Source organism: Pseudochaenichthys georgianus, chromosome 15 (assembly GCF_902827115.2).
Source record: "Pseudochaenichthys georgianus chromosome 15, fPseGeo1.2, whole genome shotgun sequence".
In the NCBI taxonomy this organism is placed as follows: domain Eukaryota; kingdom Metazoa; phylum Chordata; class Actinopteri; order Perciformes; family Channichthyidae; genus Pseudochaenichthys; species Pseudochaenichthys georgianus.
Window position 1 is genome coordinate 37,065,854 of NC_047517.1, and position 20,172 is coordinate 37,086,025.

Genomic DNA, 20,172 nt, shown 5'->3' on the forward strand with positions numbered 1-20,172 from the left:
TATATATGTACTGCAGTAACATGTCAGTAAACTGGATATATATGTACTGCAGTTACATGTCATGTCAGAAACTTCATATATATGTACTTGCAGTAACATGTCAGTAAACTGGATATGTACTGCAGTAACATGTCAGTAAACTGGATATATATGTACTGCAGTAACATGTCAGTAAACTGGATATATATGTACTGCAGTACATGTCAGTAAACTAGATATGTACTGCAGTTACATGTCAGTAAACTTCATATATATGTACTGCAGTAACATGTCAGTACACTGGATATATATATGTACTGCAGTAACATGTCAGTGAACTGGATATGTACTGCAGTAATATGTCAGTACACTGGATATATATGTACTGCAGTAACATGTCAGTAAACTGGATATATATGTACTGCAGTTACATGTCAGTAAACTTCATATATATGTACTGCAGTAACATGTCAGTAAACTGGATATGTACTGCATTAACATGTCAGTAAACTGGATATATATGTACTGCAGTAACATGTCAGTAAACTGGATATATATGTACTGCAGTAACATGTCAGTAAAACTAGATATGTACTGCAGTTACATGTCAGTAAACTTCATATATATGTACTGCAGTAACATGTCAGTACACTGGATATATATGTACTGCAGTAACATGTCAGTAAACTGGATATGTACTGCAGTAATATGTCAGTACACTGGATATATATGTACTGCAGTAACATGTCAGTAAACTGGATATATATGTACTGCAGTTACATGTCAGTAAACTTCATATATATGTACTGCAGTAACATGTCAGTAAACTGGATATGTACTGCAGTAACATGTCAGTACACTGGATATATATGTACTGCAGTAACATGTCAGTGAACTGGATATATATGTACTGCAGTAACATGTCAGTACACTGGATATATATGTACTGCAGTAACATGTCAGTAACCGGATATATATGTACTGCAGTTACATGTCAGTACACTTTATATATATATATATATATATATATATACTGCAGTAACATGTCAGTAAACTAGATATGTACTGCAGTTACATGTCAGTAAACTTCATATATATGTACTGCAGTAACATGTCAGTAAACTGGATATATATGTACTGCAGTAACATGTCAGTAAACTTCATATATATGTACTGCAGTAACATGTCAGTAAACTGGATATATATGTACTGCAGTTACATGTCAGTACACTTTATATATATATACTGCAGTAACATGTCAGTAAACTAGATATGTACTGCAGTTACATGTCAGTAAACTTCATATATATGTACTGCAGTAACATGTCAGTAAACTGGATATATATGTACTGCAGTTGCATGTCAGTAAACTTCATATATATGTACTGCAGTAACATGTCAGTAAACTGGATATATATGTACTGCAGTTACATGTCAGTAAACTGGATATATATGTACTGCAGTAACATGTCAGTAAACTGGATATATATGTACTGCAGTAACATGTCAGTAAACTGGATATATATGTACTGCAGTAACATGTCAGTAAACTGGATATATATGTACTGCAGTAACATGTCAAGGTCATATATATGTACTGCAGTAACATGTCAGTAAACTGGATATATATGTACTGCAGTTACATGTCAGTAAACTTCATATATATGTACTGCAGTAACATGTGAGTACACTGGATATATATGTACTGCAGTTACATGTCAGTAAACTTCATATATATGTACTGCAGTAACATGTCGGTAAACTTCATATATATGTACTGCAGTAACATGTCAGTGAACTGGATATGTACTGCCAGTAACATGTCAGTAAACTGGATATATATGTACTGCAGAACATGTCAGTAAACGTTAATATATATATATATGTACTGCAGTAACATGTCAGTAAACTGGATATATATGTACTGCCAGTAACATGTCAGTAAACTGGATATATATGTACTGCAGTAACATGTCAGTAAACTGGATATATACTGCAGTAACATGTCAGTAAACTGGATATATATGTACTGCAGTAACATGTCAGTAAACTGGATATATATGTACTGCAGTAACATGTCAGTAAACTGGATATATATATATATATATGTACTGCAGTAGTAACATGTCAGTAAACTGGATATATATGTACTGCAGTTACATGTCAGTAAACTTCATATATATGTACTGCAGTAACATGTCAGTAAACGTTATATATATATATGTACTGCAGTAACATGTCAGTAAACTGGATATATGTACTGCAGTAACATGTCAGTAAACTGGATATATATGTACTGCAGTAACATGTCAGTAAACTGGATATATATGTACTGCAGTTACATGTCAGTAAACTTCATATATATGTACTGCAGTAACATGTCAGTAAACGTTATATATATATATGTACTGCAGTAACATGTCAGTAAACGTTATATATATATATGTACTGCAGTAACATGTCAGTAAACTGGATATATATGTACTGCAGTAACATGTCAGTAAACTGGATATATATGTACTGCAGTAACATGTCAGTAAACTGGATATATATATATATATATATGTACTGCAGTAGTAACATGTCAGTAAACTGGATATATATGTACTGCAGTTACATGTCAGTAAACTTCATATATATGTACTGCAGTAACATGTCAGTAAACTGGATATATATGTACTGCAGTAGTAACATGTCAGTAAACTGGATATGTACTGCAGTAACATGTCAGTAAACTGGATATATATGTACTGCAGTAACATGTCAGTACACTGGATATATATGTACTGCAGTAACATGTCAGTACACTGGATATATATGTACTGCAGTAACATGTCAGTAAACCGGATATATATGTACTGCAGTTACATGTCAGTACACTTTATATATATATATATATACTGCAGTAACATGTCAGTAAACTAGATATGTACTGCAGTTACATGTCAGTAAACTTCATATATATGTACTGCAGTAACATGTCAGTAAACTGGATATATATGTACTGCAGTAACATGTCAGTAAACTTCATATATATGTACTGCAGTAACATGTCAGTAAACTGGATATATATGTACTGCAGTTACATGTCAGTACACTTTATATATATATACTGCAGTAACATGTCAGTAAACTAGATATGTACTGCAGTTACATGTCAGTAAACTTCATATATATGTACTGCAGTAACATGTCAGTAAACTGGATATATATGTACTGCAGTTACATGTCAGTAAACTGGATATATATGTACTGCAGTTACATGTCAGTAAACTTTATATATATATGTACTGCAGTAACATGTCAGTAAACTGGATATATATGTACTGCAGTTACATGTCAGTAAACTTCATATATATGTACTGCAGTAACATGTCAGTAAACTGGATATATATGTACTGCAGTAACATGTCAGTAAACTGGATATATATGTACTGCAGTAACATGTCAGTAAACTGGATATATATGTACTGCAGTTACATGTCAGTAAACTGGATATATATGTACTGCAGTAACATGTCAGTAAACTGGATATATATGTACTGCAGTAACATGTCAGTAAACTGGATATATATGTACTGCAGTTACATGTCAGTAAACTTCATATATATGTACTGCTTTACCCAGGAAAGCTGTTGCTATAAAATGTTGTAGATGGATTTTTCTTTTTAAACACAAAAGAAGTCACAATGATGGCCGAGGTACTTTACACAGGTTTCAAATTGGAGAACGAGAGACTTTATTCGTAAGAGATGAACATGTATAAATGACAGTTAAATTATTAAAAATAAAGTTAACAGTTTCTAAAACTACAGGACGTAATATTGCGTGACTTTTGGTTGTTTTTTCAACAGTTGAGTAATTTCTTGCATTTAAATGACTGTTTTGATGTGTTCCAGTCAGGCTTTCGTCCAAACCACAGCACTGAGACTGCTCTTGTAAAGGTCTTTAATGACATCCACTTAAACACAGACAGTGGCAGAACTTCAGTGTTAGTATTATTAGATCTCAGTGCTGCGTTTGACACTGTTGACCACAGCATATTACTAGACCGACTGGAAAACTGGGTGGGACTTTCGGAAACAGTTCTAAATTGGTTTGAATCCTACTTAAAGGATAGAAACAACTTTGTTTCTATAGGTAAATACACATCTGAGTTGAAAAATATGACATGTGGGGTACCTCAAGGCTCCATCTTGGGGCCTCTTCTCTTTAACATCTACATGCTACCACTGGCTCAGATAATGAAGAACAACAAAATAAGTTACCATAGCTATGCAGATGACACACACATTTACGTAACAATTTCACCAGGAGACTATGCTCCAATTCAAACACTGAGTAAGTGCATTGGACAAATCAATGACTGGATGTGTCAGAACTTTCTCCAATTAAACAAAGATAAAACTGAGGTAATGGTTTTTGGAGCCAAGGCAGAACGTATAAAAGTTAGCACTGAGCTTCAGTCTGCAATGTTCAGAACAACAGATAAAGCCAGAAATCTAGGTGTAGTCATGGACTCTGACCTGAGTTTCAACAGTCACATTAAAACAGTTACTAAATCAGCCTACTCTCACCTAAAGAATATATCTAGGATTAAAAGACTAATGTCACAGCAGGATTTGGAAACACTTGTCCATGCCTTTATCTTCAGTAGACTGGACTACTGCAATGGTGTCTTCACAGGTCTCACTAAAACATCTATTAGAAAGCTGCAGCTGATTCAGAACGCCGCTGCTCGAGTCCTCACTAACACTAAGAAAGTGGATCACATCACTCCTGTTCTGAAGTCTTTACACTGGCTTCCTGCGTGTCAAAGAATATATTTCAAAAATACTGCTGCTGGTTTATAAAGCTTTGAATGGTTTAGGCCCAAAATACATTTCTGACCTCCTGCTAAATGATGAACCATCCAGATCTCTCAGGTCTTCAGGGACTGGTCAGCTTTCTGTCCCCAGAGTCAGAACTAAACATGGAGAAGCAGCGTTCAGTTATTATGCTCCAGATATCTGGAACAAACTCCCAGAAACCTGCAGGTCCGCTGCAACTCTGACTACTTTTAAATCCAGGCTGAAGACTTTTCTTTTGTCGCTGCTTTTAATTGAACTATTCATATCTTAAACTGCACTGTAACTTTTATCCATGTACTTTTTCTTTTAATGTTTAATTGAACTATTCATATTTTAGACTGCACTGTAACTTTTATCCATGTATTTTTCCTTTTAATTTTAATTTTATTAGCTTTTCTTTTTTAATGCTTAATGTCTTTCATTTTTTGTAAAGCACTTTGAATTGCCTTGTGTTGAAAAGTGCTATATAAATAAACTTGCCTTGCCTTGCCTTGCCTTGCCTTGCCTTGCCTTGCCTTGCCTTGCCTTGCCTTGCCTTGCCTTGCCTTGCCTTGCCTTGCCTTGCCTTGCCTTGCCTTGCCTTGCCTTGCCTTGCCTTGCCTTGCCTGTTAAGGGTAAATTAACAATAACAAGGGTGGGACTCTGACAACCTTTGTTTGAATCCTGTTTCCCACCATCAGTAAATATTTCTTTCTTAATCTTCCCTTAACCTCGAACAAATAGTCATTTTAGGCCTGGCCCTATTGAAGGAGAATGACAAGTGATCAGTCATGGCAGATGTAATCATATGTTGTATTTGAGTAAGATTAGCTACACGTTATTGGGAAAATACTAACAATGGAAAAGTCCTGTATTCAAAATCTTTCTAAAGTAAAAGAACAAAAGTATTAGCATCAAAATATACTTGAAGTACCAAAAGTAAAAGTAATCATAATGAGTTAAGGCCTATTCAAGAATCATATGTTTTAAATGATTGTGTTTTAGTTATTGATCCATTCATGTGTTCATCACTTCAATGTTCAGCTCGGTAAAGGTTATTTGAATACCGCTGGATGGCTTTATTTGTAACCAAATATTATACATTATTATTGAACTAGCTAGAACCTTAAGAAGTTGGATGCATGTAAAGTAAAAAGTACTACAATAGTTGTCTCAAATATAATGGAGGATAAGTAGAAAGCTTCATAAAGTGTGAAAAAAATACTCAAGATAAGTCAAAGTATACTTCAAATGTGACTTTAACTACAGAACCATAGTACATGTATTTAGATGCATTTCAAATGATATCTCATGCTGTCTACCAGCATGCATATAAAAGGTGTTTTTGTAAGTATGTAATAATGTTTTTGTCCCGCTCTGTCCTCAGGAGGTGGAGGCGGCTCCCTCTCGGAGGTTTCTGGGGACTCACCTTCATCCCGACAACATCCCCGCCTCCTTCGATGAAAAGAAAACTAAAGTAAGTTTTAAAAAGTCTGCAGGTACACAAATAGAAACTCTAAAAGGAAAACCGTGAAAGAGAGAGAGGTTACTTCAATCCTCAAAGGGGAAACACATGAAGACGTGATGGATGTAGAAGTGGCTTTCAAAATACATCGCTATTCTTCATCAGGTTATCCTTCTTGCAATGAATTAACTTAAAATACAAAATCTATTTATTGTGAATTCACAAAAGGTTCTGTTTTATAATTATCTTTTTGATAGTTATGATTTTTTTCAAATAGGAAACACCGCTTGATTGAGTTTGAATGAAATAAATACGTATGACTATTAAAATAGAAAATAGAATATAATTAAAATCACTATTTTGCCTTTTTAGAAATATCCCAAAGATAGAAGAAAATCAATTATTACTATCCTTTTCAATTTAATTATATTTATCTCTCCTTTTTGACATCATAGTTGATTTATTTCCCCCTTTTTCATTGACTTATTATTAATAGATTCCATTTAAAACTAAAATGTTTGTTTTAATTGGTGTTGCGTGTGTTTCAGATACTGGTGATCTTCAGGAACCCTAAAGACACGCTGGTCTCGTTTTATCATTTCTCCAACAACAACCCGGTGCTGCCCTCAGAGTCCTGGGACTCCTTCTACTCCAACTTCATGAGCGGAGACGGTGAGAAAACACATGCATGACTTGACTGAGAAAAACATTTATAGATAATCATTTGCTGATCAAGCACTCCTACCGGCAGAAGCGTTGGAAGCTTCAACGCACGCCACTGTGTGGACGGGCCGTAAAAATCCATTAGACCACATGGGATTAAAGTTCAGCCATGATACAAAGAGGTTGCTGAGTGCAATAAGTCAAGTCATCATTAAACACTTAACCTGCAACAAGGGGCTAAAGCAGGGGTGTCAAACTCAATTTCATCACGGGCCTCGTAGGAATTATGGTTGCACTCAAAGGGCCGGTTGTAACTTTAAGACTATATAAAAATACATATATAAATATTGAATATATATAAAATAATATAATAATTATATTGCATTATTGCCTCTGCTTTGGATTATTATCTGATAGGGTAATAACTTCATAATTAACTACGTCTGAAAGCAGAAGTATAGGGCAAGTCATTGCAAGTCTCTTCAGTGAAAATGTCACAAAATAATTTAAAAAGAAAAGCGAAATTCTGGGGGGGAAAGTGACATTTTGAACAAAAAAAACGGACAAAAAAAAAAAATTCTGAGAAAAGGGGACATTCTAAGAAAAAGGCATATTTTGAAGAAAAAAAGTCAAATTCTGAGAAAAAAGTCAAGAAAAAAAAAAGTGACATTTTGGGGGAAAACGGAGAAAAAAAAGTCACATTCTGAGAAAAAAAGCGACTCAGCTTGTTCCACTGAGGAAGCTGTTGCACGCCTTTAAATCCAAAGACCCACTGTTGAGTTTACTGCATCAAACACTCGTAAAGTACGAGTTAAAATGCTTCTCACGCCTTCTCGGGGCAAAGGAGGGCAGCTTATCAGAACATGCACTGATAACTAACGTCTAAAAACCCAGGGTTCAAAAGTACCAATGTAAAAGTTATCGATTACAGGAGAAAGGTCACACATGTTGGACATTCATTGACATCACAATCATGACATCTAGTTATTAAATAGGTTACTGTGAGGTGAACCTTCTACTTTCTTTGTCTCAATGCCAGCTACTCACAGATCATTGCAACACGTGTGTCTCTGACATGTGCCACACTTCCAGCCATTTGTCTTCCACTCCTAAAACTACTCAATCAGCTGTGTCAAATATTTACCCAATTGTATTTATATGTTCTCTGTCAGATTCTCTATCGTCCCTGAGTCTGGCTTTTGTGTGTGTGTGTGTGTGTGTGTGTGTGTGTGTGTGTGTGTGTGTGTGTGTGTGTGTGTGTGTGTGTGTGTGTGTGTGTGTGTGTGTGTGTGTGTGTGTGTGTGTGTGTGTGTGTGTGTGTGTGTGTGTGTGTGTGTGTGTGTGTGTGTGTGTGTGTGTGTGTGTGTGTGTGTGTGTGTGTGTGTGTGTGGTCTGTCTGTCTGTCTGTCTGTCTGTCTGTCTGTCTGTCTGTCTGTCTGTCTGTCTGTCTGTCTGTCTGTCTGTCTGTCTGTCTGTCTGTCTGTCTGTCTGTCTGTCTGTCTGTCTGTCTGTCTGTCTGTCTGTCTGTCTGTCTGTCTGTCTGTCTGTCTGTCTGTCTGTCTGTCTGTCTGTCTGTCTGTCTGTCTGTCTGTCTGTCTGTCTGTCTGTCTGTCTGTCTGTCTGTCTGTCTGTCTGTCTGTCTGTCTGTCTGTCTGTCTGTCTGTCTGTCTGTCTGTCTGTCTGTCTGTCTGTCTGTCTGTCTGTCTGTCTGTCTGTCTGTCTGTCTGTCTGTCTGTCTGTCTGTCTGTCTGTCTGTGTGCGTGCGTGCGTGCGTGCGTGTGTGTGTGTGTGTGTGTGTGTGTGTAGTTGCCTGGGGGTCGTACTTTGACCACGCTCTGGCCTGGGAGAAGAGGATGGTCGACCCAAACGTGATGATCGTCACCTACGAGGAGCTGAAACAGGTAGATCACACACGATGTAGAAGAGACATGAAGAAGAGGGGACACATGTTGATGTAGAAGAGACATGAAGAAGAGAGGACACATGTTGATGTAGAAGAGACATGGAGAAGAGGGGACACATGTTGATGTAGAAGAGACATGAAGAAGAGGGGACATATGTTGATGTAGAGGAGACATGAAGAAGAGGGGACACATGTTGATGTAGAAGAGACATGAAGAAGAGGGGACATATGTTGATGTAGAGGAGACATGAAGAAGAGGGGACACATGTTGATGTAGAAGAGACATGGAGAAGAGAGGACACATGTTGATGTAGAAGAGACATGGAGAAGAGGGGACACATGTTGATGTAGAAGAGACATGAAGAAGAGAGGACACATGTTGATGTAGAAGAGACATGGAGAAGAGGGGACACATGTTGATGTAGAAGAGACATGAAGAAGAGAGGACACATGTTGATGTAGAAGAGACATGGAGAAGAGGGGACACATGTTGATGTAGAAGAGACATGAAGAAGAGAGGACACATGTTGATGTAGAAGAGACATGAAGAAGAGGGGACATATGTTGATGTAGAGGAGACATGAAGAAGAGGGGACACATGTTGATGTAGAAGAGACATGAAGAAGAGGGGACATATGTTGATGTAGAGGAGACATGAAGAAGAGGGGACACATGTTGATGTAGAAGAGACATGGAGAAGAGGGGACACATGTTGATGTAGAAGAGACATGGAGAAGAGGGGACACATGTTGATGTAGAAGAGACATGAAGAAGAGAGGACACATGTTGATGTAGAAGAGACATGGAGAAGAGGGGACACATGTTGATGTAGAAGAGACATGGAGAAGAGGGGACACATGTTGATGTAGAAGAGACATGAAGAAGAGGGGACACATGTTGATGTAGAAGAGACATGAAGAAGAGGATTTTGCACAATAGGTGACCTGCAATGTGGTTCCTGTCCTGCAGGACCTGAGCGATGGCATCCGTCAGATCTCCTCCTTCTTCGGCTACACGCTGACGGAGGCTCAGGTGCTTCAGATCTCAGACGGCAGCACCTTCTCCGCCATGAAGCAGAGCTCCGCTAACTCCCATGAGTCTTTGGGGGACGTCATCTTCAGAAAAGGTGCCTTGCATGCTGTCTCTTCATCAGTCATTATGAAGCAACAATAGCCACAGACGGCTTAAAGCTGCCTCCTCTTCCCACTTAGTAAATCCATTCTGGAACACAACTTCCACAATACATTTCAATACATTAGTGATGGAAGAAGTGCTCAGATCCTTTGCTTGAGTAGAAATGGTAACACAACCTTAACAATACTCAATTACAAGTTAAAGTGCTGTTTTAAAAATGCTACTTAAAGGTGGGGTAGGTAATTCACTTCAGAAACACTTTTTGTTATATTCCATGGAATGCTCTTAACATCCCGATAGCAATGAATATATTAAATCAGTGGTTCTCAACTGGTCAGGCCTCGGGACCCACGTTTTCCTTAGTCAATAGATCGCAACCTGACATTTTGAACCACTCAAATATATTCAACAAAAGATCCTGCAGTAATATATACGCTCTGCAGCAGAGGCGGATTTAGGATTGTAGGAGATCCGGGGCTTAGCCCAGGAGTTGTTGGGGGGGGGGGGGGGGGGGGGGGGGGGGGGGGGTTGCAGGGGTAAAGTGCTATTTTTTTTACAAGTGGGAGGTGGACCAAACATCCTTTAGGGGGGTCGTCGCCTCCTCTAGGGGGGTCCGGGGGCATGCTCCCCCCGGGAAGATTTTTTTTTTTAAATATTGAAGTTAAAAGCATCAATCTGGTGCACTTTGAGAGCAACATTAACCCTACCTTAATAATACCTTAAAGGGGACATATCATGCTATATTTGAACAATATATTGTATGGTACTGCATATTACTCCCGAGACATTTAAAAAAAGAAAAAAATATTTAATTATTATTTTTTTTTTTTTAAGTGAAACATCCGGGGCTTTTCAGAAAACATCCGGGGCTTGAGCCCAAGTAGCCACCCCCTAGCGCCGCCTCTGCTCTGCAGTATACAATATTAATGAAGTACAGTGCATATATCCCTTATATCCCTTCACAGAACAAAATAATGCTTTTAAATAAGGTTTAATGAGATGGTGGAATCAAAGCTGAACTGTATAACATAAAAAGGCACATGTACTGAAAACCCAACCCCAGCAGGGGGTCTGGGGGGATTCTCCCCCAGCAGGGGATTTTTTTAAATACTAACATACAAACTACCCATTCTGGTACACTCTGAGAAGAAAATAAATAGATGTATTACGACATATTAATAATATGTTATGCCATTGTTTGTTTTTCCCTTTGTTTCCGAGACCGGGCAATGTCCCCGGGAGAAACCGGGTGAAATAGCCAAAAAATAAATAAATAATAAAACCGGGGAAAAGTGAAAAAAGTGTCCGAAAATTATGGGCATAGATATGTCTCATAATTATTTGTGTGAACATAAAAATAATTTGTGTGTAAATATGTGATTTGTAAATGTAAAACAACATCCACAAATGCATTTAAAAGATTTGCAAACTCACAAATACATTTGCAAGTGTAAAACGGATCTGCAAATACGCTAAATATGTTCACAAATAAAAAAAAGATCTGTGAATATCTCTTTAACATTTACAACTTTCGGTCAGGCATTTCTGAATCCATTTTGTATTTGTGGACCAAAAATGCGCTTGCGGATCTCAACTCTCTGTTCACGGATCTCAAATCTCTGTTCGCGGATCGTCTTTTTACACACACGGAATTTTGAGACATATTTTCCGCCGGTCTCGGCTAAAATCTACTCGTGTCACTCGGTTATTTTCGGAAACCACGTGATGGCCCGCTGATGACTACATTTCCGCATGATTTCAAAGTAAGAGCATGATGGTTTGTTTAATGCTCTGTTTTTGTATTATAATGAACAGCGGAACGTTAGATGCATTCTTCATCACCATCACCCTCATCATCATGTTATAGTGATACAGTTAGTTTGTGTTATTTGTTCAATATAGCATATCGAGCACCTTCGTTGATGTTGAAGTGCAGGCGATACGCCACTTTCGGGTCCCGGGGGGGGGGGGAGCAGCTGGCAGCGAAGCAGCCCAGATAAAACTCTTTCTTCATTGTTTGTTGTGTATTCAGTCAAGCGGGTCAAAGTTACAAAGCACTTCACATCTTATTAATCGGCCTAATTTGACTTTACCAGTGCAGTAATAAAGTAATCTGTAGAAAAGCACCGTATTTAGGTCAGCCTTCATAGTAAGGCTACATTACATGTTATAATATTCATCGTGTCCTTTCTACTGATATATTCCTGTCTATTGCTTTCATTTGTATTTAATGTTATTGTGTTTATACTTGTTTCCACACATTTCACAAGTTGGGATGAATGAAGTATCTATCTATATATGATATCCATCTATCTATATCTGTCTGTCTATCTATCTGTCTGTCTGCCTGTACCTACCTACCAACTAGTTGTTTTGGTTGGAAAGGTTTAGTCATTGTATTGCTCTTTACCAGCACCTGCAGAGTACAGGACTTTACATTGTAAATATTATATCAATCCATTGGTTTCTAGCATATATCATTTGCAAGTGTTTAAAACAAATGTGGGATACTGATTTCATAAAAAGAAAGACATTCATGATTGTCATATTTTATTATGTAGGATACAGGACTGGAATTATTCTTACTTTTTACTCCACTTCATTTATGCAACAACTTTATTTCATTTTATGATTAGATTGTTTTGCTTGTATCATCCTTTGCAAATACATAGTCACAATGCTGGGAACAGGGCTGTTTCTCTGAGAGACGTAGATAACCACTTATGAGGATATAATGCATTGGTGTATATTAAACTAGCCAACAGTATACAAAGCACTACAAACGTATGTCAATATTAACCATAAACATTTACATTAGTGAAATGACACATCAATCAATGTTTATTTTTATTTTATTTTTCACATACACATTAATGCAGCTATATAATCAAAAGTTTTAACACATAGAGAACCTTTTAAAGCATAATGAATACTTCAAATGTAAGTCCATTTGGCTAGTACTTACATACCTTTACTTAAGTAAGACTATAAAGGCAAGACTTTTACTTCAGTCAAGTATCTGAATACTTTGCCTGCTGGTAGTCCATGGATCCATTGCTCTTAATTTCCAGTCGTAAAGAGAACCAACTGTAATGTGTTCAAGTAGATGTCCTTTCCAAATGAATCTGATGGTAACATTGGGTCAATATTAGCATTAAGGTGTTCCATCTGTTGATCACTCAGAGGACTCCGGGAGACAGGAACAACTATTCCCAGTGTTCCTCACGCAGATGACCACTGGCCTCCCAGTCAATGGGGATCTGTAATCTCTGTCACAAAAAACAAAACCGTTTTTAAAAATATGTATACTTTTCTTCCGCTGTTATGTACCGTTATAATTGTATACAAAAGAAGAATAAAGAAGTATCACTACATTCCTATGCATTAATATAATTACTTATATTGACTGTGCGTGGGCCTGGCAGTGGGAGATTAATTTCAGGCAAAAGTGTGCACAATCAACGGTAGGGCATGTATTTTAATTGTTTTAATAATTGATATGGTTATAAAATATAACATTGAAACACTGACGCAAAGAACAAGTATGTGGAATGTGTTATTAAGTAAGTTTGCTTGACTACAGTCCAGTTCTGTATCCTACATAATAAAATATGACAATCGTTAATTTCTTTGTCAATTACTTTTATCAAATGAATATCCCACATTTGTTTTAAGCACTTTAAATGTTAGAAACAAATATTATAGGATTGATATAATATGTACAATATGTAAGTCCTGTACTTTGCAGGTACAGATAGATAGATCGATAGATAGATAGATCGATAGATAGATAGATAGATAGATAGATAGATAGATAGATAGATAGATAGATAGATAGATAGATATATGGATATATAGATGGATATCATATATAATAATAATAATAATACATTACATTTATAAAGCGCTTTTCCTGGTGCTCAAAGAGCTTACGAGCAAGTAAAACAAAATAACAACAAAAGTAGAAAGTGCTAAGCTCGGAGGAATAAGGGCAAGGGGTTATATAGATACTTCATTCATCCCAAATTGTGAAATGTGTGGAAACAAGTATAAACACAATAACATTAAATACAAATGAAAGCAATAGACAGGAATATATCAGTGGAAAGGACACGATGAATATTATAACATTTAATGTAGCCTTACTATGAAGGCTGTGTATGTGAAAAATAAAATACAAATAAACATTGATTGATGTGTCATTTCACTAATGTAAATGTTTATGGTTAATATTGACAACACTTTTGTAGTGCTTTGTATACTGTTGGCTAGTTTAATATACACCAATGCATTATATTCTCATAAGTGAGTATCTACGTCTCTCAGAGAAACAGCCCTGTTTCCAGCAGTGTGACTATGTATTTGCAAAGGATGATACAAGCAAAACAATCTAATCATAAAATGAAATAAAGTTGTTGCATAAATGAAGTGGAGTAAAAAGTAAGAATAATTCCAGTCCTGTATCCTACATAATAAAATATGACAATCATGAATGACAGATATAGATAGATGGATATCATATATAGATAGATACTTCATTCATCCCAAATTGTGAAATGTGTGGAAACAAGTATAAACACAATAACATTAAATACAAATGAAAGCAATAGACAGGAATATATCAGTGGAAAGGACACGATGAATATTATAACATTTAATGTAGCCTTACTATGAAGGCTGACCTAAATACGGTGCTTTTCTACAGATTACTGTATTACTGCACTGGTAAAGTCAAATTAGGCCGATTAATAAGATGTGAAGTGCTTTGTAACTTTGACCCGCTTGACTGAATACACAACAAACAATGAAGAAAGAGTTTTATCTGGGCTGCTTCGCTGCCAGCTGCTCCCCCCCCCCCCCCCCCCCCCCCCCCCCCCCGGGACCCGAAAGTGGCGTATCGCCTGCACTTCAACATCAACGAAAGTGCTCGATATGCTATATTGAACCAATAACACAAACTAACTGTATCACTATAACATGATGATGAGGGTGATGGTGATGAAGAATGCATCTAACGTTCCGCTGTTCATTATAATACAAAAACAGAGCATTAAACAAACCATCATGCTCTTACTTTGAAATCATGCGGAAATGTAGTCATCAGCGGGCCATCACGTGGTTTCCGAAAATAACCGAGTGACACGAGTAGATTTTAGCCGAGACCGGCGGAAAATATGTCTCAAAATTCCGTGTGTGTAAAAAGACGATCCGCGAACAGAGATTTGAGATCCGTGAACAGAGAGTTGAGATCCGCAAGCGCATTTTTGGTCCACAAATACAAAATGAATTCAGAAATGCCTGACCGAAAGTTGTAAATGTTAAAGAGATATTCACAGATCTTTTTTTTATTTGTGAACATATTTAGCGTATTTGCAGATCCGTTTTTCACTTGCAAATGTATTTGTGAGTTTGCAAATCTTTTAAATGCATTTGTGGATGTTGTTTTACATTTACAAATCACATATTTACACACAAATTATTCTTATGTTCACACAAATAATTATGAGACATATCTATGCCCATAGAAAATAGGCACTCGTGAGGCGGGCAGAGTCCCCTGTCAACTCCCGTTACATTCCTCCATGGTGTCATTTGAGCGAAAAACTTTTACGAGAACCAGGCTGGGGGGGTCAAAAGGGCTTGACCAAGGCCGACCCAAAGTGCACGGAGGGCGGACTCATTACCTCCGTGATGAGTCTCCATTGTGATTTGAAAACTTCCATCAAACGAGTCCGTAGTCCGTAGTAGACGGGGGAAAAACGCGTCAGAATCGTCACTTCCTGTACTGACAGTGGAGGTATCCTGAGAGTGGAGGTCTGCAGGCAGACCCCTCTCGATTTGTTCGGCTGCGTACATTCAAATTCTAGCGCACTCGAGCTGGTTTCTCCATTCTTACCTACCCTACCTTTAAGGTTGCAAATACTTAATGTGCAGAATCGCTCGAAACGTTTTGTATTAACTATTAATACAAATATGATATCATTTGTTTTTTAACATAAACAAATGAGGGTTTTTTTCGAGACAGAGTGAATAAGCATATTTCCCGAAATGTTCAACTGTTTAAATTATGAAATGCTCAACGAAATGAGGTCTGAATATTCCACTATTAATATACAAGAACTTCAGTGTTGCAGATAAAGAATACTTCTTAATTATCTTTAAGCAAATTAACGAGAAATCGGTGAAATCAGAGGTTTTAACTGTGAGATATTTGTGTCCCTGTGCAGGCGAGGTGGGCGACTGGAAGAACCACTTCACCCCCGAACAGAGCCGAGAGATGGACACCGCCTTCAACAAACAGCTGGCAGGAACCAGGCTGGGAGCCAAACTCAACTACCAACGCCACTGCCAGTAGGGAGCAAGGGGGGAAGGAAAGAAGGAGGGAACAAGTGCATTATGAATGGCTGTTTTATTTACTCCACTCCAAACTTTGGTTGAAAAGTTACAAATCTTTCAAATTGTTGTTTTATGGATACTTTTTCTTTGTGCTAAGCTAACTTCGCTATATTCATTTCATTTCAAACCTTTATTTAACCAGATTATTCCCATTGAGAGCATAGATCTCTTTTTCAAGGGAGACCTGCAGCATATAGGCAGGGCCGGCCCTGACCAATTTGCTGCCAAATGCAGACACTCACTATGACTCGCGCATGCATGCACGGTTGTGGCATGACCACCAAAACAGAAAGATATGGACACAAGATGTGTGCAAATGTATTTTGTATCCTATCCATTTGAACATGATTTAAGTGGGGGGTGGACCTAACCTCCTCTTGAGGGGTCCGGGGGCATGCTCCCCCAGGAAGATTTTTTTTATATATATTGAAGTTGAAAGCATCAATCTGGTGCACTTTGAGAGCAACATTAAGAGATCTATGGATGCATCTCTCAACACCCAGATGAAACAGAACTGTAAGCAGATTTTGTTTTTATCTATGGATATTTTACAAATCACTCCCCGTTTAAACTGTATTCTTGTTTATTAATAACAACTTTTGTTACTGTCATATAGTATTTTATACTATAAGAGAACAGATGAAAATCTATTCTCTTATTTTTTTATAACTATAATGATCATATAAAGGTGTGCCTTTAGCTCACTGAGCTGAGGTTATCAGAGTCTTTCAGGTGAGAGCTCTCTAAAGCTCTCCCCCCCACGGCCGCTTACACAGTAAATTCCAATGTTAATAAAAGCTGTATACATTTTTTGGGAGTTTGATTTATTTTAAATTAACACAAATACAAAATGAAAACCTATAATTGCACACTAAAACCATTATTTAAAAAAAAAGAACTATTTCACATATCCCTCTGTCTTTTACTGGGGCGGTTCAACTTGATTTTTGGGGGGGGGGTGCGCCATAGCTTATGGAAGCTGTACGCAATATAGGCGTAGTTCTGTTAGTATAAGATAATAAGATGTACTTTGTTGATCCAAAATCGGGAAATTGTTGTTATGTTATTGTTATGAAATAAAAAAAATTATATTTATTTTATTTCTAACTTCTTTTTTTTCCTTTTTTTTTTTCCCGGCGCCCCCAACTGAGTGATGTGCCCTTAGCATTCGCCTATACTGCCTATGCCAAGGGCCGGCCCTGCATATAGGTTCCACATGAAACATAAAACAATAAAGGACATTATACATTATATTTACAGGAATATAATAAGAGTTTATAATTTCTAATCTTACTCTCCACCAGAAACTAGTCCTTGCAACACCTGGAGCGGCAACATTTGGGTTCACCTGAAGTTAATCTGTGCACTAAACACAAACATCTGTGAATAAAAAACAGTTCTCAAACACCGGAAACACACTGCTCATCAACACAGGAAACATACAAGACATATATCTTCTGTGGGGAATAATGAACATGCATTCAGATGCTTTTACACACATAAAAATAGATTTTAACATCAGAAAGTTCACCTGAACATCAACAGAGTTTGGGGTTTGTGTGTGCAGCTATACTTCATATTGATATGAAATGCTAATCTGTGCAGCACATATCAAAGCAATACAAACAAGCTATAAAAAGTAAAAAATGGCACAATACGAAGCAAATAAGACAATTTAAAGATAAGGAATTACAAAAGTGTTTGATCCAGCAAAACATTATCATAGTGAAGTGTTAAGGTATTAAAAACACACTTTGATTCACCTTAATGCTTTTAGGATTTAACACGTGTTGCACCCAGAATAAAAAAATGAAAGAGACATACAGCAATACCATTTAAAAATGAACATATCATTTAAAAATCAAACATGATTGTCACACAATGAAAGTGGACCGAGGTAATACAATCCTGATGGTGTTTTCTGCATGCTTTAAAAACGTGTGTGCAACTACAGGTATTTGTTTTCAGCCCATTCCTGTTGGCTCTGATTCAGGTCTGTATTCAGTCAGAGATGATCAGATTTACTGGGTGTGATTGTATTCAGCAGCTAAAAGCACATGAATGTTACTTCTCAGGTTGTTTTACTATGTTTAAATAAATAGATGTGTTACGACATATTAATAATATTTTATGCCATTGTTTGTTTTTCCCTTTGTTTCCGAGACCGGGCAATGTCCCCGGTAGAAACCGGGTGAAATAGCCAAAAAATAAATAAATAATAAAACCGGGGAAAAGTGAAAAAAAGTGTCCGAAAATAGGCACTCGTGAGGCGGGCAGAGTCCCCTGTCAACTCCCGTTACATTCCTCCATGGTGTCATTTGAGCGAAAAACTTTTAACATTTAACATTTGAATTATTGTCAAACTAGCTACCTGTCTGAACTCGTGGGAAAACGCACGTCATTCTGGTTTTTGAAATTGTGGCTTTTATAAAACTTTGTGAATACGGGCTTTTATACATTTGCACAATCACTGTTTATTCTGTATGGTTATTACATGCAGTGCATCACTGTACATGATCACGATTAAAATAAAACCCTTTTCCAGACCAATTACTTCATCTCCATTTCTTTGACTCCATCTCACATAAGTGGAACGCAGGAATACGAGGATGTGTATTCTTCTTTTATAACTAGTTTGCTATGCCCTAATGCAGGGGTCTCATACTCTTGGCCCGGGAGCCAAATCCGGCCCGTCACTTCATTGTATGTGGCTCACAAGAGCTTGCAAAAAGTATACTACGTTTATTATAAGGTTACGTGCTGCTTTACAGGATCACGTTGCCCATAAACTACATGTCCCACAATGCATCTCATTTTGTGAGATGGCACTGAAGAGACTTGCAATTACTTGCAATTATTTGCCCTCGACTTCTGCTTTTAGACATAGTTAATTATGAAGTTATTACCCTATCCGATAATAATCCAATGCAGAGGAAATATTGTAAAATAATACATTTATTTTATATATATTATATATATTTAATTTATCCAGTCATAGAGGCTACTACAGTGGACAGCTTTTCAAAAGGTGTTTTCTTGTATATGCATGAGTTTTGATGGCATAGTTGCACCGTCAGCCACTACATAGGACCCTATTGCATCATCCACACTGCCACTCAGTGGAAAGTCAGTGTAAGTGCATGATACATTTCTCTAAAACCAAGAGGAACGACAGAAAGCCAGATGGACCAAGTCACCTGCCGATATCCTGCCAATAATCCTTTTATGGAAAGCGCCCCCTGCAGGTATAAAACATTTGGTGACATCAACTAACAACTAATGAATCATATAATTCATAAATTGTCAAAGTATTGATTTTATGTTCGCAGGAAATTATGATTATTCACCTGTCCACTAAAGTGGACGTCATGCATCACTGGCTATATTTACTACAATTCATACTGTTACTGCTACTGTTCTTCTTGAAAATACTTCATCTGCAATATCTTTTTGGGCCTTAAATCAATATACTTATGTTATTATAATTTAATTTTAAGTTTGCAAATCTTTATTTCTCATTTTTTCCAAATTTACAAGTTTTCAGTTCAGACTTTAACAACTTCCTGACTGAGGCTTTCTCAATTCATGCATGAAATTGTTAAAGTTACCACCGGCCCTTTGAGAGCAACCATCATTCAAATGTGGGCCACGATGAAATTGAGTTTGACACCCCTGCCCAATGTGTTATATAGACCAGTACCACTAAGAACTTTATGTATGTTTAGATATATAATGATGCTATTGCTGAAAGATATTTCAAAATGATAAGTGTTTAATTTCAGTAAAAAGAAATGCAAAGTATG

At 37.1% G+C, this 20,172-nt stretch overlaps 3 protein-coding genes across 3 annotated transcripts in view; 1 reads left to right on the forward strand and 2 right to left on the reverse strand.

The window, feature by feature from the left end:
* LOC117459446 (zinc transporter 6-like) overlaps positions 1-99 on the reverse strand; it is a 6,227-nt gene extending 6,128 nt beyond the window's left edge. The window contains exon 1 of the mRNA XM_034100223.2: positions 88-99. Coding sequence (XP_033956114.1) covers positions 88-99 — 12 coding nt within the window. The remainder of the gene's footprint in view (positions 1-87) is intronic.
* Positions 1-20,172, reverse strand: part of crls1 (cardiolipin synthase 1) — a 404,081-nt gene that overhangs the window by 165,844 nt on the left and 218,065 nt on the right. The window lies entirely within an intron of this gene.
* Positions 3,669-18,903, forward strand: LOC117459447 (sulfotransferase 6B1-like). The gene is made up of 6 exons (XM_034100224.2): positions 3,669-3,680; positions 6,196-6,285; positions 6,822-6,945; positions 8,743-8,837; positions 9,809-9,965; positions 16,201-18,903. Exons 1-6 carry the CDS (start codon positions 3,669-3,671, stop codon positions 16,326-16,328), a joined length of 606 nt encoding a protein of 201 aa, XP_033956115.1. The 3' UTR covers positions 16,329-18,903.